At 43.9% G+C, this 26,884-nt stretch overlaps 1 protein-coding gene across 3 annotated transcripts in view; it reads left to right on the top strand.

Annotated features, from left to right (window-relative positions):
* Positions 1 to 26,884, top strand: part of LOC122551868 (SNF2 related chromatin remodeling annealing helicase 1) — a 151,423-nt gene that overhangs the window by 34,303 nt on the left and 90,236 nt on the right. For all 3 annotated transcript variants that reach the window (XM_087989445.1, XM_043694414.2, XM_043694416.2), the window contains exons 4-5: positions 1,444 to 1,725; positions 5,174 to 5,224. In XM_087989445.1, coding sequence (XP_087845571.1) covers positions 1,444 to 1,725; positions 5,174 to 5,224 — 333 coding nt within the window. The remainder of the gene's footprint in view (positions 1 to 1,443; positions 1,726 to 5,173; positions 5,225 to 26,884) is intronic.

The raw sequence follows: 26,884 nt of genomic DNA, 5'->3' as shown, positions 1-26,884 counted from the left end.
GCAAAAAAGGTACAGTTAGTAAGTTTGCAGATGACACCAAAGTTGGAGGTGTAGTGGACAGCGAAGAGGGTTACCTCAGATTACAGCAGGATCTTGACCAGATGGGCCAATGGGCAGAGAAGTGGCAGGTGGAGTTTAATTCAGATAAATGTGAGGTGCTGCATTTTGGGAAAGCAAATCTTAGCAGGACTTATACACTTAATGGTAAGGTCCTAGGGATTGTTGCTGAACAAAGAAACCTTGGAGTGCAGGTTCATAGCTCTTTGAAAGTGGAGTCGCGGGTAGATAGGATAGTGAAGGCGACTTCTGTATTGAGTACAGGAGTTGGGAGGTCATGTTTTGGCTGTACAAGACATTGGTTAGGGCACTTTTGGAATATTGCACGCAATTCTGGTCTCCTTCCTATCGGAAAGATGTTGTGAAACTTGAAAAAGAGTTCAGAAAAGATTGACAAGGATGTTGCCAGAGTTGGAGGATTTGAGCTACAGGGAGAGGCTGAACAGGCTGGGGCTGTTTTCCCTGGAGCGTCAGAGGCTGAGGGGTACCTTATCGAGGTTTACAAAATTGAGGGACATGGATAGGGTAAATCGGCAAGGTCTTTTCCCTGGGGTGGGGGATTCCAGTACTAGAGGGCATAGGTTTAGGGTGAGAGGGGAAAGATATAAAAGACACCTATGGGGCAACATTTTCACACAGAGGGTGGTACGTGTATGGAATGAGCTGCCAGAGGAAGTGGTGGAGGCTGGTACAATTGCAACATTTAAGACGCATTTGGATGGGTATATGAATAGGAAGGGTTTGGAAGGGTATGGGCCGGGTGCTGGCAGGTGGGACGAGTTTGGGTTGGGATACCTGGTCGGCATGGACGTGTTGGACCGAAGGGTCTGTTTCCATGCTGTACGTCTTTATGATTCTATGACTCTATTTCATAAATATGACATTGAGTTGAAGTCTAACATCATGAAACATAAGTGTAGACATCGGTATAATTTATCAGCTTGCAAGTAGACAGAAATCGGCCATGTGCTAGGTAGTAAGAATGAAAAGTGGTGAGCTTGAAGCTGGACTAGCAAAGGTGACAAATAGAATTCATTCTGACCAAGGTGTGCGGTAATATGTTTGGGGAAGGCTATCCAGGGAAGAAAACATACCATATGTGGTAGAATGTTGAACAGCCTGGAGGGAAAGAGTGCCATTGGCATGCTGAAGCTCTTTTAGCAGAGGCATTGAGGAAAGGAGAGAGCAAAGATGAATCAGCTCTGTTCAATAATGTAACCAGACTATAGCACACGGTAAATATTGAAATGTTATACGTAGAAAAAAAGCATGTTGATCCTGTTCCTGCTAAACTGAGGTCTATTCCTGCGATGCACTTTCAGAGTTGAGGTGATATCAGTCATGTTGGGCTGTCATGAATACCAGACCTCTCCCTCTGTGTTTCAGTGGAGCAAGTGAAACTGGTTCCAAAAATCACTTTAAAGCCTCTAGATGGAATATCAGAACCCGAGATGACCATGACCACCAGTTCATTGCCAAAGACTGGGAGAAAGCAGTGTTCCGCATTAACTGTAAACCAACTGGCAATGTTGGGAAGGAACTGGAAGAAGCCGGCTGCAGTGATACAGGGACAGTTTGGACTTCTGTCACGGTCCCGTTGTGAAGTTGAGATTGGTTATCATGCAGAGGTTCTGAAAATCTTCAAACAGGCCAAGTCCAGACATTATGGTGAGTAATCCTATCTCACTGACCTCCTTAAACCTCAATAATTTGCATCCTATCAGCTCCCAGTCATGTATTTTCTCATTCTTTCATGGGATGTGGGCATTCTACCTGGCCACCGTTTGTTATCCATTCTTCATTGCTCTTGAGCACTTAAGAGTCAACCACGTGGCTGTAGGTCTGGAATCATCTAGAAGAGAAAATGAGGTCTGCAGATGCTGGAGATCAGAGATGGAAATGTGTTGCTGGAGAAGCGCAGCAGGTTAGGCAGCATCTAGGGAACAGGAGAATCGACGTTTCGGGCATTAGCCCTTCTTCAGGAATCATCTAGGCCAGTCCAAGTGAGGACAGCAGATTTTTGTCCCGAATGTGTACTAGATGAAGTTTTACAACAATTGATGCTGGTTAAATTGGTAACACACTGAACCTAGCTTTATATTCCCAATTTATTAATACAATTTAAATTCTACCAGTAGGGATTTGAACCTGTGTACCCAGCGCATTACCTTAAGCCTCGAGATACTGATTTAGTAATGTTCCCTTCATTCTGCAATATATTTACTACCCCAGTCACACTGGACATCCTCTTTTATTTGGCATCACTTTAGAGTAGTTCTGTTTTGCCTTTAAAATTTATCAGGATTCTGTTGTCATAGAACATAGAAGAATACAGCGCAGTACAGGCCCTTCGGCCCTCGATGTTGCGCCAATCCAAGCCCACCTAACCTACACTAGCCCACTATCCTCCATATGCCTATCCAATGCCCGTTTAAATGCCCATAAAGAGGGAGAGTTCACCACTGCTACTGGCAGGGCATTCCATGAACTCGCGACTCGCTGAGTAAAGAACCTACCCCTAACATCTGTCCTATACCTACCACCCCTTAATTTAAAGCTATGCCCCTCGTAATAGCTGACTCCATACGTGGAAAAAGGGTTGACCATGAGAACCTATCTAAACCCCTAATCATCTTGTACACCTCTAAAAAGTCACCCCTAAACCTTCTTTTCTCCAATGAAAACAGCCCCAAGTGCCTCAGCCTTTCCTCATACGATCTTCCTACCATACCAGGCAACATCCTGGTAAACCTCCTCTGCACCCGTTCCAGTGTCTCCACATCCTTCCTATAGTATGGTGACCAAAACTGCAAACAATACTCCAGATGCGGCCGCACCAGAGTCTTATACAACTGCAACATGATCTCAGAACTCCGGAACTCAATTCCTCGACCAATAAAAGCCAGTACGCCATATGCCGCCTTCACCGCACTATTTACCTGGGTGGCAACTTTCAGAGACCTGTGTACATGGACACCAAGATCCCTCTGCTCATCCACACTACCAAGTATCCGACCATTAGCCCAGTACCCCATCTTTTTGTTACTCTTCCCAAAGTGAATCACCTCACACTTAGCTACATTGAACTCCATTTGCCACCTTTCTGCCCAGTTCTGTAGCTTATCTATATCCTGCTGTAACCTGCCACATCCTTCCTCACTGTCAACAACTCCTCCGACTTTCGTATCATCCGCATACTTGCTCACCCAATCTTCTAGCCCCTCCTCCAGGTCATTTATAAAAATGACAAACAGCAATGGTCCCAAAACAGATCCTTGCGGAACACCGCTAGTGACGGCACTCCAAGATGAACCTTTAACATCAACTACTACCCTCTGTCTTCTTCCAGCCAGCCAATTCCTAATCCAAACCTCCAACTCACCCTCAATGCCATACCTCTGTATTTTTTGAAGTAGCCAACCATGGGGAACCTTATCAAACGCCTTACTAAAATCCATATACACCACATCTACTGCTTTCCCCTCGTCCACCTCCTTAGTCACCTTCTCAAAGAATTCAATAAGGTTTGTGAGGCACGACCTACCCTTCATAAAACCATGCTGACTATCCTTAATCACCTTATTCCTATCCAGATGTTCATAAATCCTATCCCTTACAATTCTCTCTAAGACTTTGCCCACAACAGAAGTGAGACTCACCGGCCTATAGTTACTAGGGTTATCCCTACTCCCTTTCTTGAACAAGGGAACCACATTTGCCAGCCTCCAGTCTTCTGGCACTACTCCTGTAGACAACAAGGACATAAAAATCAAGGCCAATGGCTCTGCAATCTCCTCCCTTGCTTCCCAGAGAATCCTAGGATAAATGCCATCAGGCCCAGGGGACTTATCTATTTTCACCCTTTCCAGAATTTCCAACACCTCTTCCCTACATACCTCAAAGCCATTCATTCTACTTAATTGTGACTCAGTATTCACATCAGCAACAATGTCCTGTTCCTGAGTGAATACTGACGAAAAGTATTCATTCAGTGTCTCCCCAATCTCTTCACCTCCACACGCAACTTCCCACTACTATCCTTGACTGGACCTATTCCTACCCTAGTCATTCTTTTATTCCTGACATACCTATAGAAAGCCTTAGGGTTTTCCCTAATCCTACCAACTAAGGACCTTTCATGTCCCCTCCTTGCTGCTCTTAGCTCTCTCTTCAGGTCCTTCCTGGCTACCTTATAACTCTCAATCGCCCCAATTGAACCCTCACGCCTCATCTTTACATAGGCCGCCCTCTTCCATTTAACAAGGGATTCCAATTCCTTATTAAACCACGGCTCCCTCACACGACCCTCTCCTCCCTGCCTGACAGGTACATACTTATCAAGGACACTCAATAGTTGCTCCTTGAACAAGCTCCACATATCAATTACGCCCTTCCCTTGAAGCCTACTTTTCCAAGCCACGCATCCTAAGTCATGCCTCACCGCATCATAATTACCCTGCCCCCAGCTATAACGCTTGCCCTGCAGTGCACATTTATCCCTCTCCATCACTAGAGTAAAAGTCACCGAATTGTGGTCACTGTCCCCAAAGTGCTCACCTACCTCCAATTCTAACACCTGGCCTGGTTCGTTACCCAGAACCAAATCCAGTATGGCCTCACCTCTTGTTGGCCTGTCTACATATTGTGTCAGGAAACCCTCCTGCACACATTGGACAAACACCGACCCATCTAAGGAACTAGAGCTATAGCTTTCCCAATCAATATCAGGAAAGTTAAAGTCCCCCATAACAACCACCCTATTACTTTCACTCTTCTCCTGAATCATCCTCGAAATCCTTTCTTTTACGTCTCTAGGACTATTAGGAGGCCTGTAAAAAAAAAAACTCCTAACAGGGTGACCTCGCCTTTCCTATTCCTAACCTCAGCCCAAACTACCTCAGATGGCGAGTCTTCATCCATCGTCCTTTCCACCACTGTAATACTATCTTTGACAAGCAATGCCACACCTCCCCCTCTTTTACCCCCACCTCTGACCCTACTAGAACATTTAAATCCTGGAACCTGTACCAGCCAATCCTGTCCCTGTGCGACAGTGTGAAGTTTAGCCAAAGTTATTTTTGAGCCCAGTCTAAATGTAGATTTATTTTTTACTCAGATATGAAAACGAGAAAGTGGAGCTTCCTGTTGGAGGATTACAGACAGCTGAGTAAGTATCATGCCTCAAATGAAATTGTTAACTCTTCATTTAAAGGTTTTGGTCACTGCCAGAATTCAGCTTCATTCTTAACTGCCTTTGAGAAGGTGGTGGTGAGTTGCTTTATGAACTACTGCTGTCCATGGGGTATAAGGCCAACCACAGCATTGTAAAGAAGAGAGTTCCAGGATTTTGACTCCGCAGTAGTGAAGGAATGACAGTATAGTTCCAAGACAGAATGGTCTGTATCCTGGAAGGACATATACAGCTGGTGTTCCCACACATCTACTGCTGTTGTCCTTCATAGCAGTAGGGGTTGTGGATTAGAAAGATTCTGTCAAAGGAAAGTTGTGTCTTTTAGATGGTATACATTGAATCTAATATACACCAGTGACGATCTGCTTATTCAATGAACAATACAGCACAGGAACAGATCCTTCCGCCATTCTGACACGTCTTTCCAAACAAACAATCTTTTGTCTCTACATGGTCCCTAACCCTGTATCCCTGACTAGTCACATCTGTCAAGACACTTCTTAAGCATTGCTATTGTAACCGCCTCTATCACGTCTTCTGGCAGCACATTCTTGACACTTACCACCTACTGTGTTTAAAACAAAACTTGTCATGCACATCTCTCTTAAACTTACACCTTTTAGCTTAAATCCATGTCCCCTAGTAATTGACTTTTCTATCCTAGAAAAAAGATTTCTATTATCCATTTTATCCATGCCTGTCATAATTTTGTAAACATTTGTCAGGTCATCCCTCATCTTTTGACATTCAAATAAAACAAACCAAGTTCATCCAATCTCTCCTCGTAGCTAATTATCTCTGAACCAGGCAACATCTTAGTAAACCATTTCTGTAACCTCTCCATCCTTCTGTACTGTACATAATATTCCAAATGTGACTTAATTAATGTTCTATACAGCTGCAATATGACTTGCCATTCTTTACACTCTATTGATGCAAGCAAGCAGGCCAAATTTTGTTTTCACTTGTGTTGCTACTTGCAGGGAACTGTGAACCTGTACACCTAATTCCTGTGTATATTGGTGCTACTAAGGATTTTTTTAAAATTTTGATTTATTGTTGTCACATATACCCAAGTACAGTGAAAGATTTTGTTTTGAGTGCCATACAGGCAGATCATACCATACAAAGTGCATAAGGGTAATAGAACAGAGCAAGGAATACAGTGTTACAACTGCAGAGAAAGTGCACAAACAGTGAGGTCAACATTAAATTTGAAATTTGAGGGGTTCATTCAGAAGTCTAATAACAGAGAAGAAGCTGTTCTTAAATCTGTTTGTATGTCTGTTTAAGCTTTGTGTCTTCTGCCTGATGGAAGAGGTTGGAAGAGACTTTTAATTGGGGAGGAAGGGTTCTTTGATTATGTAGATGGCCTTCCAAGGCAGCAAGGAATATAGATGGAGTCAATGGATGTAGGGTTGGCTTGCATGATGAACTGGATTCTGTAACTTGCTGTATACTTACCGTCTGTATCAGATTTACAAAATAATCACCACGAATTTGTCCGGATTAACTTTGTGCCATTTCTCTGCCAAAATCTCCACCCGACCTAAATCCTGCTGTATTGTCTGGCAATTCTCTTCATATATATAGTATCCCAGCACTGATCCCTACGGAGGATCACTAGCCAGAGAAACATCTCCAGTCAGAAACATACCTTTCAACTGCTACTGTCCATCTTCTATGACTAAGCTGATTCTGTATCCATCCTACAGATTCACTGTGGATCCAATAACTTTTTGTTATCAAAAACCTTGCTGAAGTCCATTTAAACAACATCAATTGTCCTTCCCTCTTCAATCATCTTCGTCACTTCCTCAAAAAGCTCAATCAAGTTGTGAGACACAAGCTTCCTGCACAAATCCATACTGCCTATCACTAATAAGTCTATATGTTTCAAGATGTGAGTCAATTCTATCAATAAGAGTCTTCTCCAATAATTTCCCAGATTATTCCAGTTGCCCTTCTTAAACAAAGGAGCAACATTAGCTATTCTCTACTGCTCTGGGACCTCTCCTGTGACTAAAGAGGATACAAATATTTCATACAAGGCCCCAGCAATTTCCTCCCTTGCTTCAATCAGGTCCTGGAATCTTGTCTACATTAATGCCTCCTTTTTCATATTGACATGCCCTAGGACATCAACATACCTTTCCCAAAACTCGTCTTTCTTCACATCCTTATCCTTTGTGAACACGATGCAAGTATTCTTTATGGACCTCACCCACTTCCTAAGACTCCATGCATAAATTCTCTTGTATGGACCTACCCTTTTCCTAGCTACCCTCTTGCTGCTTATATATGTATAAACACCTTGGGATTTTATGTAATCCTGTTTGCTAAGGACTTTTCATGACCTGGTTTAGCTGTCCTAATTCCTTTTCTGAGTTCTTTCCTGCTATCTTTGACTAACTTTATATGTATATAAACCAACATTTTCCGAGCTATCATCAGGTCTGACGAAGGGTCACTCAACCTGAAACACTAACTCTGATTTCTCTACAGTGTGGACAGACCTACTGAGCTTTTCCAGCAATTTAAGTTTCCGGTTTACGGCATCGGCAGTTCTTTTAGTTTTTATCAATAGTAGGAAAACAGATGGAGGCTATAATATGGGATAAGACAAACCAACCGACTCCCACAGCTACCTGGACTACACCTCCTCCCATCCTGCCCCCTGTAAAAACGCCATCCCATTCTCCCAATTCCTTCGTCTCCGCCGCATCTGCTCCCAGGAGGACCAGTTCAAAATACGTACAACACAGATGGCCTCCTTCTTCAAGGACCGCAATTTCCCCCCCGACGTGGTCGACGGTGCCCTCCACCGCATCTCCTCCACTTCCCGCTCCTCCGCCCTTGAGCCCCGCCCCTCCAACCGCCACCAGGACAGAACCCCACTGGTCCTCACCTACCACCCCACCAATCTCCATGTACAGCGCATCATCCGCCGTCACTTCCGCCACCTCCAAACAGACCCCAGCACCAAGGATATATTTCCCTCCCCTCCCCTATCAGCTTTCCGTAGAGACCACTCCCTCCGCGACTCCCTTGTCAGATCCACACCCCCCACCGACCCAACCTCCACTCCCGGCACCTTCCCTTGCAACCGCAGGAGGTGCAACACTTGCGCCCACACCTCCCCCCTCACTTCTCTCCAAGGCCCCAAAGGAAACTTCCATATCCACCACAGATTCACCTGCACCTCCACCCACATCATCTACTGCATCCGCTGCAGCCGGTGTGGCCTCCTCTATGTTGGGGAGACAGGCCGCCTACTTGCGGAGCGATTCAGAGAGCACCTCTGGGCCACCCGGACGAACCAACCCAACCAACCTGTAGCACAGCATTTCAACTCCCCCTCCCACTCCACCGAGGATATGCAGGTCATTGGACTCATCCACCGCCAAACCACAACAACCCGACGGTCGGAGGAGGAGCGTCTTATCTTCCGACTGGGAACCCTCCAACCGCAGGGGATGAACTTGGACTTCACCAGTTTCTTCATCCCCCCTCCCCCCACCTTGTCTCAGCCGGATCCCTCCAGCCCGGCACCGCCTTCCTGACCTGCAGTCTTCTTCTTGACCTCTCCGCCTCCATCCTACTCCGACCTATCACCCTCACCTTGACTCTTTCCACCTATCACATTTCCAACGCCCCTCCTCCAAGTCCCTCCTCCCTACCTTTTATCTTCTCCTGCTGAACACTCTCTGCTCATTCCTGAAGAAGGGCCTGTGCCCGAAACGTCGAATCTCCTGTTCCCTGGATGCTGCCTGACCTGCTGTGCTGTTCCAGCAATAAAGTTTCAACTAAGACAAATATACACTTAGAGAAAAATAAGTTAATACTAGGCAATCAACATTGCTTTGTTAAGGGCAGGCCATGTCTGACAAGATTAGTTGAGTTCTTTGACGAAATGACACAGGTAGAGGATGAGGATAGTGCTGTGGCTGTTGTATATTCAGACCATCAGAAAGCATTTGACATGGTACATTTGATATGACAGCCACTAACATCTACTGCAGCCAAGGATCAGAATTTCTGAATCTTATGAATCTCATTGTCAGACTTCGGGCACTAGAATCTTTTCAATGAATGAACTTTATTTCTCTTTGCTGTACAACTCACACCATTGTTTCATAACTCTCACTTTGTTGTAAGGTTATAAAACTCCATTGTATTCTCTGTTTGGGGAAGAAGGCTTCTGAACAGCCTTGTTGATTGCCAGTGATGGTGTCAGTGGGGTCAAGTCTCTTTGTGTTGTAATCTCTGATTAATTGGGCTAAATTCACTGACAGAACCTTTTTTTTTCTTTATATAAATGCTTTGGAGATGATTGTTGAGGGCAAAATGTCTAAATTTATGGATGATACTAAGTTAAGGAGAAGAGTGAATTGTGAGGATGATGTTAAACAACTACAGAAAAATGTTTACAAATTGGCCAAATGAGCAGACACCTGGCAATTTCAATGTTTTTAAAAAAAAAGTGAGGCAGTGCATATGGACAGAAGAAACATGGAGAGACAATACAGGCTCAATGGTACAACTTTAAGGGGAGCATAGGAGCAGAGGGACTTCTGGGTTCATGTGCATAATTCTCTGAAAATGGCCACGCAAGTTGAAATTGTTGTTAAGAAGCATTATGGGATCCTTGGCTTTATAAATAGAGGTATCGAGTATAATAGGAAGTGATGCCACACCTCTACAAATCATTGGTCAGACCATGTTTAGAGTATTGTGTTGCGTTCTGGGCACCTTACTTAAGGAAAGATGTTAAGCCTCTACAGAGAGTGCAAAGGAGATTGCTAAAATGATACCAGGACTAAGGAAAAATTAGAGAAATTGTGTTTATTTTTCTAGAACATAAAGTATAGCTTAGGCACATTCCCATCACCCCACAATGTTTGTGTCAACTATAATGCCATTCTAAACTAAGCCTATCTGGCTGTACATCGTCCATATCCCTCTATTTCCTGTGTGTTCATGTGTCATAGAGTCATTAGAGATGTACAGATTGGAAACAGATCCTTCGGTCCAACCCGTCCATGCCGATCAGCTATCCTTAGTAGCCACACACACAGATGACAAGCAACATGAATTCAACTGGGACAACACTACTATTATAGGACAAGCCAAACTGAGAACAGCCAGGGAATTCCTAGAGGCATGGCACTCATCCACAGATTCAATTAATAAGCACATTGACCTGGACCCAATATACCAACCACTGCAGCGGACAGCTGGAACGGACAACTGGAAGCGGCAGATTCAAACCACAACAAATGCCGGAGGAAAGATCACAGAAGCGCTTCACAGGAGGCTCCCAAGCACTGAGGATGTCACCTAGACAGGGGACGAAACGTCTGCAACACAAATTCCCAGCTCGGCGAACATAACCACATTAGTGAATATTGATGCAAAATATTCATTTAGTATCTCCCCATTTTCTGCGGCTCCACACAAAGACTGCCTTGCTGATCTTTGAGGGGCCCTATTCTCTCCCTAGTTACCCTTTTGTCCTTAATATATTTATAAAAACTTTTTGGATTCTCCTTAATTCTATTTGCGAAAGCTATCTCATGTCCCCTTTTTTGCCCTCCTGATTTCCCTCTTACGTATACTCTTACTGCCTTTATACTCTTCTAAGGATTCACTCAATGTATCCTGTCTATACCTGACATATGCTTCCTTCGTTTTCTTAACCAAGCCCTCAATTTCTTTCGTCATCCAGCATTCCCTATACCTACCAGCCTTTCCTTTCACCCTAACAGGAATATACTTTCTCTGGATTCTCGTTATCTCATTTCTGAAGTCTTCCCATTTTCCAGTCATACCTTTACCTGCAAACATCTACAACTTCACCAGTTTCCTCATTTCCCTCCCCTCACCTTACCTTAGTTCCAACCTTCCAGCTCCGCACTGTCCTCATAACCTGTCCTACCTGCCAATCTCCCTTCCCACCTATCTGTTCCACCCTCCCCACTGACCTATCGCCTTCTTCCCCATCCCCATTCACCTATTGTATTCTTTGCTACCTTCTCCCCAGTCCCACACGCCCCCCCCCCCCCCCCCCCCACACACACACACACTTTTGAAAGTTCTTGCCTAATACCGTCAAAATTCGCCTTTCTCCAATTTAGAACTTCAATTTTTAGATCTGGTCTATCCTTTTTCATCACTATTTTAAATCTAATAAAATTACGGTCGCTGGCCCCAAAGTGCTCTCCCAATGACACCTCAGTCACCTGCCTTTCCTTATTTCCCAAGAGTAGGTCAAGTTTTGCACCTTCTCTAGTAGGTACATCTACACACTGAATCAGAAAATTTTCTTGTACACACTTAACAAATTCCTCTCCATCTAAACCCTTAACATTATGGCAGTCCCAGCCTATGTTTGGAAAGTTAAAATCCCCTACCATAATCACCCTATTATTCTTACAGTTAGCTAAGATTTCCTAACAAATTTGTTTCTCAATTTCCCTCTCATGAGGAGGTCTATAATACAATCCCAATAAGGTGATCATCCCTTTCTTATTTCCACCCAAATAACTTCCCTGGATGTATTTCCAGGAATGTCCTCCCTCAGCACAGCTGTAATGCTATCCTTTATCAAAAACGCCACTCTCCCTCCTCTCTTGCCTCCCTTTCTATCCAGAAGAGGTTCTTCTGCAGCTGTACAGGGCCCTGGTGAGACCGCACCTGGAATATTGTGTGCAGTTCTGGTCTCCAAATTTGAGGAAAGACATTCTGGCTATTGAGGAAGTGCAGCGTAGATTCACGAGGTCAATTCCTGGACTATCTTATGTTGAAAGATTGGAGCGACTGGGCTTGAATACCCTTGAGTTTAGAAGACTGAGAGGGGATCTGATTGAGACGTATAAGATTATGAAAGGATTGGACACTCTGGAGGCAGGAAGGATGTTTCCCCTGATGGATGAGTCCCGAACCAGAGGACACAGCTTAAAAATAAGGGATAGGCCATTTAGGACAGATGAGGAGAAACTTCTTCACCCAGAGAGTGGTGGGTGTATGGAATGCTCTGCCCCAGAAGGCAGTGGAGGCCCAGTCTCTGGATTCGTTTAAAAGAGAGTTGGATAAAGCTCTCAAGGATAGTGGAATCAAGGATTATGGAGATAAGGCAGGAACAGGATACTGATTGAGGATGATCAGCCATGATCATAATGAATGGTGGTGCAGGCTCGAAGGGCAGAATGGCCTACTCCTGCACCTATTGTCTATTCCTGTAGTATTTGTATCCTGGAACATTAAGCTGCCAATCCTGCCCATCCCTGAGCCATGTTTCTGTAATTGTTCCTAACCATGCCCTGAGTTTTCTACAATACTTTCATATCTACTTCTACCACCTCCCCTGGCAGTGCATTCTAGGCATCTACCACATTGTATGGTAGGTGAGTTTTTTTTTTAACACTTTTTTTTTAAACATTCTCCCTCTCACCTTAAATCTATGCCCTTGAGTATTTGACATTTTCATGCTGGAAAATGACTCTGACTCTGATTATCCAACCTATCCATGCTGCCTGTGATTTTTATACTTCTCTCGGGTCATCCCTTAGTTCCAGCGAAAACATTCCAAGTTCGACTAATAAAAACTGAAAGAACTGCAGATGCTGTAAATCTGAAGCAAAAACATATTGCTGGAAATACTCAGCAGGTCTGGCAGCATCTACGAAGAAAAATCAATTTTTTTGATGACCCTTCCTCACAACTGAGGTGTTCTGAGGAATGGTTATCGGACCCAAAACATTTACTCTGATTTCTTTTCACGGATACCGCCAGACTTGCTGAGCTTTTCCAGCAATTTCTGTTTTCCTTTCAAGTTTGCCCAACCTTTCCTTATAGCTAATTCAGGCAACATCCTAGTAAACCTCTTTTGCACAAAAGCCTCCACATCCTTTCTATAATATGGCAACCAGAACTGCTCACAATACTCCAAATGTGGCCTTACTAAAGATTTATACAGCCACAACAAGACTTGCAAGCATGACAAACCACAGAGATCCCAGCACTGATCCTTGTGGAACACCAGTGGTCACAGACCTCCAGTTAGAAAAATACAGCTCCATAACTGCACAATGTCTTCTATGAACAAGTCAATTTTGTATCCATCTCACCGAGGGCATCCATGTGGATATCCCACCAAGATTGTGCCAACACATGATACCTTTCTGAACTGAAATCCATTTGCCATTACACAATCCCTATCTGTCAAGGTGCCTCTTAAATGTTGCCACCACCCTCTGGCAGCACATTCTTAGCACTTACTCACCCCCTGTATTAAAAAAAAACACTTGTCTCTTACATCTTGTTTAAACTTACCTCTTTTGTCTTAAACCTACATCTCCTCGTTGTGGCCCTAACACTCCTGCAGAACACCACTAGTTACCAGCTGCCATCCTGAAAAAGACCTCTTTGTCCCCACTCTCTGCCTTCTGCCAGTCATCCAGTCCTCTAACCATGGCAGTACCTTGCTTCTAACACCATGGGTTTTTAGTTAATAGCCTCCTGTATGACACCTTGTTAAAGGCCTTCCCTAAAAATAATCTCCAGTAAATTCCCTAACATTGATGTAAGGCTCAGCTGAGTCACCTGATTCAGCTTGCTCAGGAAATATGCACATGCACGCGCGTGCGTGCGCACACGCGCGCACACATACACACACATACACACACACACGCATACACACACACACACACACATACACACACATACACACACATACATATACACACACACATACACATACACATACACACACACATACACACACACACACATACACACACACACACATACACATACATACACACACACACACACACACACATACACACACACACATACACACACACATACACACACACACACATACACACACACACAATCAAAGGATAAAAATCTCGTGAATGCAGAGAAGAAAAATAATCAGAGTAACACAGTTCTTTATCAAGTCACCTCTCATCCTTCTTTGCTCCAGTGAGAAAAGCCTGAGCTCTCTCAACCTATCTTCATACAACATCCTGGTAAATCTCCTCTGCACCCTTTCTAAAGCTTCCACATCCTTCCTATAATAAAGCAACCAGAACTGAACACAATATTCCAAGTGTTGTCTAACCAGGGTTTTATAGAGCTGCAGCATAACCTCACTGCCCTTAAACTCAATCCCCCAGCTAATGAAAGCCAGCACACCTTATGCTGCCTTCACAACCCTTTCAATTTGGATGACAATTTTGAGGGATCTATGGACATGGACCTCAAGATCACTCTGTTCCTCCACACTGCCAAGAATCTGCATTTAACCCTATAATCTGCACACAAATTCAACCTTCCGTAATGAATAACTCCGCACATTTTCCAGGTTGAACTCCTCCTGCCACTTCTCAGCCTAGCTCTGCATCCTGTCAATGTCCTGTTGCAACCGACAACAGCCCTCCACACCATCCACAACTCGGCCAACTTATTAACTCATCCTTCCACTTCCTCATCCAAGTTATTTGTAAAAATCACAGATTCTTGCGGAACATCATGGTCACTGAGCTCCAGGCTGAATACTTTCCAGCACATTCTGTTTCTTAACATCAACCTGTTCGAGTATATCAGCCTGTTTCAGCTGTCCTCACAAATGACAAGGTCCCTCTCAGTAGTGAATGCTGAAGCAAGGTATTCATTAAGAACCTCCCCTACATCCTCCAACTCCAAGCATACGTTTCCTCCATTATCCCTGATCGGCTCTACCCTCACGCTGGCCGTCCTCTTGTTCCTCACAAGTGTAGAACACCTTGGGGTTTTCCTTAATCCTATTCTGCTAAAGCTTTTTCATGCCCCCTTCTAGCTCTCCTAAATCCATTCTTCAGTTCCTTCCTGGCCACTTTGTAACCTTCTAGAGGTTTGTCTGATCCTTGCTCCTTCTTAACTAAGCTTTGTTCTTCCTCTTGACTAGATGTTCCACATCTCTTGTCAACTAAAGTTCCTTCACCCTACCATTCCTTCCTTGTCTCAGTGGGGCAAACTCATCCAGCACTCACACCAAGTGCTCCCTAAACAGCCTCCACATTTCTGTCATGCATTTCCCTAAGAATATCTGTTCCCAATTTATGCTCCACATTTTCTGCCTAATAGCACCTCTTTTACATCCCTCCCTAATCCTTTTGTTCCCTGCACAACCAAGTTAACTGTAGTTCACTGATTGCTTGGTTAGATTCATGGTCCTTCTTGTTCTTTTGTATTTTAGAATTATTTCTTCCACGTTTCCAAATGTGTTTCTTTTCTCTGCTGTTTTGACAGTCATCAGATGACACCAGGTATAGTCCAACAGGTTTATTTGAAATATCAAACTTTTGGAGCGTTGCCCCTTCGTCAGGTGATGTTACCTGAAGTCACTTCACTTGACAATGGGGCAATGCTCCAAAAGCTTGTGATTTCAAATAAATCTGTTGGACTATAACCTGGTGTCATCTGACTTCTGACCTTGTCCACCCCAGTCCTACACTGGCACCTCCACATCATGACTTTTGACACTTGCAGAAAGCAGTTTTTCAGAGCAAGGGAACTGAGAAACATTGACTTTACAGTGAAAGGAAAGAGAGATTGATACAGCTACCTTCCTGAAGTTTCTTTGCTTCAGACCTATTAGACAGTCTTTGTTAAATTGCAACCTGACCAATCAAAGGCTAGTTGCTGTGCTGCACTCTGATGAATCCACAACTGAAAAGCTAATCAAAAGACTGTCTCTGGACAGAGTTATGTTGAACACACCCACAAGATACTGTGTTGTCCTGGCAGAGTGTTTCCTAAACCAACATTGTTGCATATGCAGCAGTTAGATTCCTTTATTTTGCCAAAGCTGAAAATAACTCCTTATGCTTTCTCTCCATTGTAAAGCAGTGACCCTTTATTTCAAATTTTCAGTGCATGTTCCAAAAAGAAATAAAAAGATATGGTCACAAAAATTGGCAATTTCCACCCTTAGTCATAGAGTCATACAGCACGGAAACAGATACTTGCACCCAACTTCCATGCTGACCAGGTTTCCTAAACTGAACTAGTCCCATTAGCCTGCATTTAGTCTATATCCCTCTTAAACTTTTCTTATCCATGTATCTGTCCATATGTCTTTTTTTTTAATAGATATTTTTATTAGAAATTTAACATTTTTACAAGTTTACAAAAATAAACAAAACTCTCAAATATAAACATTGACATACAATTAAATCAAATATACAATAGCCAAAACTTAACAAAAGAATAAAAAAAAACCGCAAAAGAAAAAAAAACAAAACTCAACTATCTACTAATCTAACCTACAACTAACCAGAGTGTATATTTAAGTCTCTTACATGCTCAGAATGTGTTAACATCAGATGTAATAAACCCGTATTCGTGCGGGATTCCTCTCCTAAGGGGCCCCGGACCAGCCCCGTTTGTAATCTCAATTAAATAAAAGCCCTTGTTAGGATAGCCGAGATATCTGTATTTATGTAATTCAAGAAGGGCTGCCATATTTTATAAAATAATTCGGTCTTTCGGTGCACCATATTTGTAAGGAAGTCAAGGGGAATACATTCCATAATTAATCTGTGCCAATTTGAAAGTCCAGGGGGGCCCTCAGCCACCCAGTTCACCAAAATATTTTTCCTTGCACAGAAAGAAAGAATAGAAAATAGTCTCTTCCCGTACATGTCCAGGGAGGGAAAGTTCGAAAAGCCCAAAAGGAGAGATACAGGGTCCACTTTAATTTCCGTTCCTAAAATTTCTGTCAGGGTACTTGCTACTTTAGTCCAATATCTACGGATCTTATGACAGGTCCAGAGGCAATGTGCAAGAGTGCCCACCTCTATTTTGCATTTGGGACACATTGGAGATGCTCCTGCCTTAAATTTTGCCAGTCGAACCGGTGCTATATGGGCCCTATGAAGTATCTTCAGCTGGATAGCCTGGGTTCTGTTACAGATAGTAATTCTTCTAGCGTTTTCCCAAATATCATTCCACGTTTCTATAGAGATTTCTAGTCCCAAATCCTAATCCCATGTTTTAAGCAGATTATCCATATGTCACGATACTTCATCATGTAGTAAATGATAAATAGTACTGACGGAAGATACCCCCACTGGTCTAGGACACTACATTCTCTATCTGATTTATAAAGACTATCTAATAACGTAGTCTTCTTCTGTATGTAATCTCGAATTTGGAAGTATCGAAAGAAGTCTCCATTAGGTAATCCAAATTTCTGACGCAGCTGTTCAAAAGACATCAGGACCCCATCTTTAAATAGATCCCCTAAACATGAGATAACCCTGGAGCTCCAGAGTTTAAAAGTGGCATCTGTAAACCCCGGTTGGAATCCCCATGCTCCCACTATCAGTGCATAGGGGGATGTTTTGTGTGAGTTGCCCTCATTTTGCCACATCATATTCCAAGTCTTAATTGTGTTTAGTATTATAGGGTTTTTACAATAATCTGTAATGATTTTCCTCGATGTCCAACCAGATTGGGTCTTGTCTGATCCACAATCAATCAGCTATGTAACTTAAGAGGGAACTTAACTGATATTTCCTAAAGCCTGGGAAGTCCAATCCTCCCCTTGTCTGTGGAAGCTGTAGCTTCTTCAGCTTAATGAGGGTCCGTCTATGATTCCAGATTTGTGGGCGGCACGGTGGCACAGTGGTTAGCACTGCTGCCTCACAGCGCCAGAGACCCGGGTTCAATTCCCGCCTCAGGCGACTGACTGTGTGGAGTTTGCACGTTCTCCCCGTGTCTGCGTGGGTTTCCTCCGGGTGCTCCGGTTTCCTCCCACAGTCCAAAGATGTGCAGGTCAGGTAAATTGGCCATGCTAAGTTGCCCGTAGTATTAGGTAAGGGGTAAATGTAGGGGTATGGGTGGGTTGCGCTTCGGCGGGGCGGTGTGGACTTGTTGGGCCGAAGGGCCTGTTTCCACACTGTAAGAAAAGACAGAGGTAAAATTGAATAAGGTAACCACCTCCCCCCACCAACATTAACCAACCCCCCCAGCTTTTATATATATATATACACACATAAACACACACATATATACCTACAACCCACATATATACATAAAATAATAAAAGAAAACAACCCCAAGGGGGGGGGGGGAGAAAATCAAATCCCTCTCCCCACCCCCCAAAATAATATTAAACAGTAAGGTACAAAGAGAAAAAAAAGGGGGGGATATAAACCAAAGCGGGGGGAAAGGCAAACCAACATCCATTATGTCTTACAGTTGATCTAAGAGAGTCCAAGAATTCCTTAGCCTTTTCTGGTGATCCAAAGTTATACACGGATCCTTCATGGTTAAAGCGTAACGTCGCTGGGTAGCATAAGGAGTACTGAATATTTAGGTCCCTTAAACGCTGCTTTGCCTCGTCGAATGCCTTCCTCTTTCGGACCAGAGCTGGGGAAAAGTCCTGGAATAACATGATCTTGGATCCTTTATAGATCATAGCTTGGGGGCCTTTTCCGAGATTTCTAGAGGCTTCTAGGAGTATCTGCCTCTCCTTGTAGCTCTGCAGCCGGAGCAGGACCGGGCCCACGTATTGCGACCCGGTAGGCCCATTCTACCCTTACCTGGCCTGATCCAGCTTCCAGATTTAAAAGCTGTGGCAGCCACTTCTCGAGGAATGCTGTAAGCTGGCCTTCCTCTTCCCGTTCGGGACGGCCCAGCAAACGAATATTTATTCGACGACCTCGATTATCGAAGTCGTCAGTGTGATTTTCTAAGGTCCGGACTCGCTGTTCGAGAGTCCGGACCTGATCCACGGCCGATTGAGCTGTACTTTCGGAGGTCGCGGCCTTTAACTCCGCCCCTCTGACTCGGCGCTCGATCTCCTTAATGTCTCGGTCGTGCTTCTGCAGCGCGGCTGAGAGTGAGTCCCATCGACTTCGGGATTCTTCAATGAAAGCGTCGATCTTCGCGTCCAGTTTGGGGATAATTTCTACAAGGCTTGTCACCATAGGTAAGTCCCCCGGGGCGGCTGTGGACACCTCAGCTGCAGCTGGAGAGGGTGGGGGAGGGGTTCCTGCTTGTTGAGAGCTGCGGGCTCCCTTCCCTTTAGTCATTTTTAGTCAATGATTAGATTGTTTAAGTTTAATATTAAACAACTAATTAAATTAAACAGTTATTATAAATGATTTGGTGAGTGTGGTGGGGGTGGGTGACCCACTTTACTCAAGTCTTGGGAGGAGCACTGTAGACTCAGACTTGCTGGGTCGCCGCCATCTTGGATCCCCCGTCCATATGTCTTTTAAATGTCGAAATTGTGTTTGCCTCTATGACTTCCATGTAGACCAAATCTACCATTCTTCCTTCTTCAAGTAAAAAAGGCAAGTTTATGAGACACACTTTCCCACGCACAAAGCCACGTGGGCTATCCCTAATCAGTCCTTGCCTTTCCAAATGTAGATCCTGTCTCTCAGAATCCCTTCAAATAACTTATTCACCACTGACATTAGGCTCACCAGTCTGTACTTCCCTGGCTTTTCATTGCAGTCTTTCTTAAATATTAGCACAACATTAGCCACCCTCCAGTCTTCTGGCACCTCAACCATTACTGTCAATGATACAAATATCTCCAATAGGGACCCTGCAATTTCTTTCCTAGCTTCCTACAATGTCGTGGGACACCACTGATCAGGTTCTGGGATTTAACTACCTTTATGCGTTTTAAGACCACCAGCACCACCTCTTCTGTAATGTGGACTCTTTTTTCAAGACATCACAATTTATTTTCTGAATACTTTAGCTTCCATGTCTTTCTCCACAGTAAATACTAACGTGAAATATCTGTAAGGGTAGTTCCACATATAGATCGTCTCGCTGATCTTTAAGGCGCCCTATTCTGTTCCTAGTTACTCTTTCATCCTTAACGTACTTGTAGAATGTCTCTGCCTAAGCTATCTCATGTCCTGTTTTTGCCCTCCTGATTTTCCCTCTTAACTATACTCCTATATCTATGTACTCCTGAAGGAATTCACTTAATCCCAGCTGTCTATACCTGACGTATTTTTGCTTCTTTTTTGTGACCAGAGCATTAATATCTAGTCATCCAGTATCCCTACTCCTGCCAGCCTTGTCCTTCACACTAACAGGAGCTTGCTGTGCCTGAACTCTCATTATCATGTTTGAAAGCCTCCTACTTGCCAGAAATCCCTTTACCTCTCCCAATCAACATTTGAAGGATCCTAGGTAAAAACAAGGACTGCAGATGCTGGAAACCAGAGTCTAGATTAGAGTGGTGCTGGAAAAGCACAGCAGGTCAGTCATCAAAAGTGGCCTTGTCCCAGCTCAGAACCTTGATTCATAGATCAGGCCTATCCTTTTCCATTTCTATTTTAAAACAAATGGAAGTATGATCACTGGTCCCAAAATGCTCCCCTACTAACACCTGAGTCACTTGCCCCGTATTATTTCCAAGAGGAGATCGAGCTTTGCTCCTTCTGTAGTAGGGGCATCTATGTATTGATTGAAAGCGTTTTTTTATTTGGCCACACTTAACAACCTCTTCCCTATCTAAGCCCTTAACACTATGGCAGTCCCAGTCTATGAGCTGGACTCAGTATTCTTTGCTGAGGTGATTTTTAAGTACAATTCCTTTTTCAATGTATATTTTTAAAATTAGTATTCAGATCTTCCAGTATCTCAGGCACCTCTTTTTATAATGATGTTCAATAATACAAAAGAAAGAACTGTAGATGCAAGACTTCTGAAGCAAAATTGGAGGGCATAATTTTAAGGTGGGAGGAGAAAGATTTAAGAGAAGCCAGAAGGACAACCTTTTCACACAGGGCGGTGCATGTGTAGAATTAACTTACAGGGAAGTGGGAGATACAGGTGCAGTTACAGCATCTAAATAACATTTGGACAGGTCGTTGAATAGGAATGTAGGGACATGAACCAAATGCAGATAAATGGGTTTAGTTTACCTTTGCAGGTAAAGGGACATCTGTCAAGGAGGAGGCTTTCAAATGCAAGATAATGAGAGTTCAGGTATGGCAAGTTCTATTAGTTTGTAGGGCAAGTCTGGCAGGCATAGGGAGCACTGGATGACTACAGATATTGAGGGGAAAATTGGTTGGCATGGATGAGTTGGACTGAAGGGTCTGTTTCTGTGCTGTATGACTATAAAAAAAGAAATTGATGTGAAACTCAGCAGGTCTGCAGCATCTGTGGGAAGAAATTGGCGTTAATGCTTCGAGACCAGTGACTCTTCATCTGAAGACCCTTCACCTGATAAGGGAACAGTGCCTCAAAAGCTTGTGATTTCACATAAACCAGTTGGACTATAACTTGTCATTGTGTGAATTCTGACTTCATTAGAATTAATAGTGGCTAGGAAAAAATTATATTTATGCTGAAGATGAAGCACAGGGAGGGGTGAGCAGTTAGGTAGAAACAGAACCCAGAGAGAGAGAGAGGGAAATATGATATGGGTAGGCAGACAAGGTAATTGAAAATAGGCCAGGACAGAAGAGAAGCAGAATAAGTGATAATGGCAGCTGAGAATGGGTTGGCTGTGCTGAAATCAACCCATATCATGACAGGACCTGGGTGTGGTGTTGGGTAAATAACTAAAGGTACTGAACTCGATATTGATTTCTAAAGGGCACAGGGTCCCCGAGAAGACAATGAGGTGCTGTTCAGGAACTGGAAGCTCGGGGTAGTTTTTTATGGACAGAATGTAGGTGTTCTGCAAAGTGGTCAACCAATACGCATTTGGCTCCCCTTTATAGAGGAGACTACACTGTGAACAGTGAATACAGTAGACTAGATTTATTGAAGTGCAGTTGTGTTACTGCTTCAATTGGAAGGGATGTCTAAATGGGCAAGTGATACACCTTTTGCATGAGAAAGTGCTGTGAGGTGTGGCGAGATATCTGAGGGAACACAGCATTTTTGGGGTTTCAATACTGAAGAACGTAAAGCATAGAATAGAACAGGACAGCACAGTACAGGCCCGTCGGCCCTTGATGTTGTGCCGAGCATTGATCTTAACCTCAGATCAATCTAACCTACACACTTCTCAATTTACTGCCGTACATGTGCTTGTCTAGCAGTCGCTTAAATGTCCCTAATGTCTCTGACTGTACTACCACTGCTGGCAGTGCATTCCATGCATCCACCACACTCTGCAGAAAGAACCTACCTCTGACATCTCCCCAATACCTTCCTCTAATCACCTGAAGATTATCACCCCTCGTGATAATCTTTGAAAGTTGCCACTCAGGTGGATAGAGCTTGTAAGAAGGCCTATGGTGTATTAGCGTTCATTAGCAGAGGGATTGAATTCAAGAGTCGTGAAGTGATGTTGCAACTGTACAGGACTTTGGTTAGGCCACATTTGGAGTACTGTGTGCAGTTCTGGTCGCCTCACTTTAGGAAAGATGTGGAAGCTTTGGAGAGGGTGCAGAGAAGATTTACCAGGATATTGCCTGGAATGGAGAATAGGTCGTACGAGGATAGGTTGAGAGTGCTAGGCCTTTTCTCATTGGAACGGCGAAGGATGAGGGGTGACTTGATAGAGGTTTATAAGATGATCAGAGGAATAGATAGAGTAGACAGTCAGAAACTTTTTCCCCGGGTGCAACAGAGTGTTACAAGGGGACATAAATTTAAGGTGAAGGATGGAAGGTATAGGGGAGATGTCAGGGTTGGGTTCTTTACCCAGAGAGTGGTGGGGGCATGGAATGCACTGCCTTTGGGAGTGGTAGAGTCAGAATCTTTGGTGACCTTTAAGCAGCAATTGGATAGGTACATGGATGGGTGCTTAAGCTAGGACAAATGTTCGGCACAACATCGTGGGCCAAAGGGCCTGTTCTGTGCTGTATTGTTCTATGTTCTATGTGACAGCCATTTGGGCACAAGTGAAATGTGGAGCTTGTTCAAGGAACAGCTACTGCATGTCCTTGATAAGTATGTACTTGTCAGACAGGGAGGAAGTGTTCGAGTGAGGGAGCCAAAATTTACTGAAGCAGTTGAATTTCTTGTCAAGAGGAAGCAGAAGGCTTGTTACAAGATGTGATGTGAATGCTCAGTAAGGGTGCTTGAGATTTACAAATGAGCCAGGAAGGATCTAAAAAGAGAGCTAAGAAGAGTGAGGAGGGGCATAAGAAGTCTTTGGCAGGGAGAATCTGGGAAAACCCTAAAGCTTTCTATAGGTATGTAATGAATAAAAGAATGACGAGAGTAAGATTAGTGCCAGTCAAGGACAGTAATGGGATGTTGTGCGTGGAGTCGGAGGAGTTTGGAAAAGCACTAAATGAATATTTTTCATTAGTATTCACACAGGAAAAAGACAATGTTGTTGAGGAGCATACGGAGATGCAGGCTATTTTCTGGATGGGATTGTGGTTCATAAGCAGGAGGTGTTAGCAATTCTGGAAAGTGTGAAAATAGATAAGTCCCCTGGGCTGGATGGGATTTATTCCAGGATTCTCTGGGAAGCTAGGGAGGAGATTGCAGAGCCTTTGGCTTTGATCTTTATGTCGTCATTGCCCACAGGAATAGTGCCAGAAGATAGCAAATGTTGTCCCCTTGTTCAAGAAGGGTAGGGATAACCCTGGTAATTAGATTAGATTAGATTACTTACAGTGTGGAAACAGGCCCTTCTGCCCAACAAGTCCACACCAACCTGCCAAAACGCAACCCACCCAGACCCATTCTCCTACATTACGGGCAGTTTAGCATGGCCAATTCACCTGCACATTTTTGGACTGTGGGAGGAAACCGGAGCACCCGGAGGACACCCACACAGACACAGGGAGAATGTGCAAACTCCACACAGAGAGTCGCCTGAGGCGGGAATTGAACCCGGGTGTCTGGCGCTGTGAGGCAGCAGTGCTAACCACTGTGCCACCATGCCGCCTAATTATATACCAATGAGCCTTCCTTCAGTTGTGGGCAAAAAATAAGAGAAAGAATTTAAAACCATCTAAAAGGTGTAATTTTATTATGGATAGTCAACACGGTTTTGTGAAGGGTAGGTCATGCCCCACAAACCTTATTGAGTTCTTTAAGATGGTGACCAAACAGGTGGATGAGGGTAAAACAGTTGATGTGATGTATATGGATTTCAGTAAGGTGTTTGATAAGGTTCCCCACGGTAGGCTATTGCACAAAATACAGAGGCATGGGATTGAGGGCAATTTACCGATTGGGATCAGACATTGGCTAGCTGAAAGAAGACAGGATGGTGGTTAATGGGAAAGCTTCATTCTGGAGTCCAGTTATTAGTGGTGTACCGCAAAGATCTGTTTTGGTGCCACTGCTGTTTGTTATTTTTAGAAATGACCTGGATGAGGATGTAGAAGGATTGGTTAGTAAATTTGCAGATGACACTAAGGTCAATGGGGTTGTGGGTAGTATGGGAGGATGTTGCAAGTTACAGAGAGGCATAGATAAACTGCAGAGCTGGGTTTAGAGGTGGCAAATGGAGTTTAATGCGGAAAACTGAGTTAAGTTACTTTGGAAGGAATAGCAAGAACACAGAGTACTGGGCTAACGGTATGGTTCTTGGTAGTGTGGATGAGCAGAGAGATCTTTGTGTTCATGTACATAGATCCCTGAAAGTTGCCACCCAGATTGATAGGGTTGTTAAGAAGGCATACGGTGTGTTAGCTTTTATTGGGAGTGGGATTGAGTTTAGAAGCCATGAGGTCATGTTGCAGCTGTACAAAACTCTGGTGCGGCCACACTTGGAGCATTTCGTACAGTTCTGGTCGTCACATTATAGGAAGGATGTAGAAGCAATCGAAAGGGTGCAGAGGAGATGTACTACGAGGTTGCCTGGTATGGAGGGAATATCTTATGAGAAAAGGCTGATAAACCTGAGGCTGTTTTCGTTAGAGTGAAGAAGGATGAGAAGTAACTTCATACAGGCATACAAAATGATCAGACGGTTAGATAGGGTGGACCTTAAGAGCCTTTTTGCATGGATGATGATGGCTAGCAAGAGGGACATAATTTTAAATTGAGGGGTAATAGGAATAAGACAAATGTCAGAGGTAGATTCTTTACTCAGAGAGTAGTAGAGGCATGGACCGCCCTGCCTGCAACAGTGGTAGACTTGCCAACTGCCAATTCCTGATGAAGGGCTTATGCCCCAAAAATCGAATCTCCTGCTCCTTGGATGTTTTCCAGCACCACACTCTCGACTCTGGTCTCCACCGTCTGCAGTCCTGACTTTCTCCTTGCCAACTTTAAGGGCATTTAAATAGTTATTAGATAAACATATGGATCACAATGGAATAGTGTAGGTTCGATGGACTTCTGATTGATTTACAGGTCAGCACAACATTGAGATTCTGAAGGGCCTGTAATGTTCTATGTTCTATTTTTGCCTTGGTGAAAAAGCCTCTGTCTATCTACTCTATCTATGCCTCACATTACCTTGTACTCATAACATACATAGAACATTACAGCGCAGTATAGGCCCTTCGGCCCTCGATGTTGCGCCAACCTGTCATACCAATCTGAAGCCCATCTAACCTACACTATCCCATGTACGTCCATATGCTTGTTCAATGACAACTTAAATGTACTTAAAGTTGGCGAATCTACTACTGTCACAGGCAAAACATTCCAAACCCTTACTACTCTCTGAGATAAAGATAGCTTTAGCAAATAGAATTAAGGAGAATCCAAAGGGTTTTTACAAATATATTAAGGACCAAAGGGTAACTAGGGAGAGAATCGGGCCCTTCACAGATCAGCAAGGTGGCCTTTGTGTGGTGCCACAGAAAATGGGGGAGATACTAAATGAATATTTTGCATCAGTATTTACTGTGGAAAAGGATATGGAAGATGCAGACTGTAGGAAATAGATGGTGACACCTTGCAAAATGTCCATATTACAGAGGAGGAAGTGCTGGATGTCATGAAACGGTTAAAAGTGGATAAATCCCCAGGACCTGATCAGGTGTACCCGAGAACTCTGTGGGAAACTAGAGAAGTGATTGCTGGGCCTCTTGTTGAGATATTTGTATCATCAATAGTCACAGGTGAGTTGCCGGAAGACTGGAGGTTGGCAAACGTGGTGCCACTGTTTAAGAAGGGTGGTAAGGACAAGCCAGGGAACCATAGACCGGTGAGCCTGACCTCGGTGGTGGGCCAGTTGGAGGGAATCCTGAGGGACAGGAAAGGCAAGGACTGATTCGGGATAGTCAACATGGCTTTGTGCATGGGAAATCATGTCTCACAAACTTGATTGAGTTTTTTGAAGAAGTAACAAAGAAGATTGATGAGGGCAGAGCAGTAGATGTGATCGATCTGGACTTCAGTAAGGCGTTCGACAAGGTTCCCCATGGGAGACTGATTAGCAAGGTTAGATCTCATGGAATACAGGGAGAACGAGCCATTTAGATACAGAACTGGGTCAAAGATAGAAGACAGAGGGTGGTGGTGGAGGGTAGTTTTCAGACTGGAGGCTTGTGACCGGTGGAGTGCCACAACGATTGGTGCTGGGCCCTCTACTTTTTGTCATTGACATAAATGATTTGGATGCGAGCATAAAAGATACAGTTGATAGGTTTGCAGATGACACCAAAATTGGAAGTGTAGTGGACAGCGAAGAGGGTTACCTCAGGATCTGGACCAGATGGGCCAATGGGC

The sequence above is a fragment of the Chiloscyllium plagiosum genome, unplaced genomic scaffold (genome assembly GCF_037043375.1).
Source record: "Chiloscyllium plagiosum isolate Xiang-an unplaced genomic scaffold, Cpla_swu_hap1 HiC_scaffold_7, whole genome shotgun sequence".
In the NCBI taxonomy this organism is placed as follows: Eukaryota; Metazoa; Chordata; class Chondrichthyes; order Orectolobiformes; family Hemiscylliidae; genus Chiloscyllium; species Chiloscyllium plagiosum.
The sequence above is the reverse complement of the archived record's forward strand: the minus strand, read 5'-3'. Positions and strand labels throughout refer to the sequence as shown.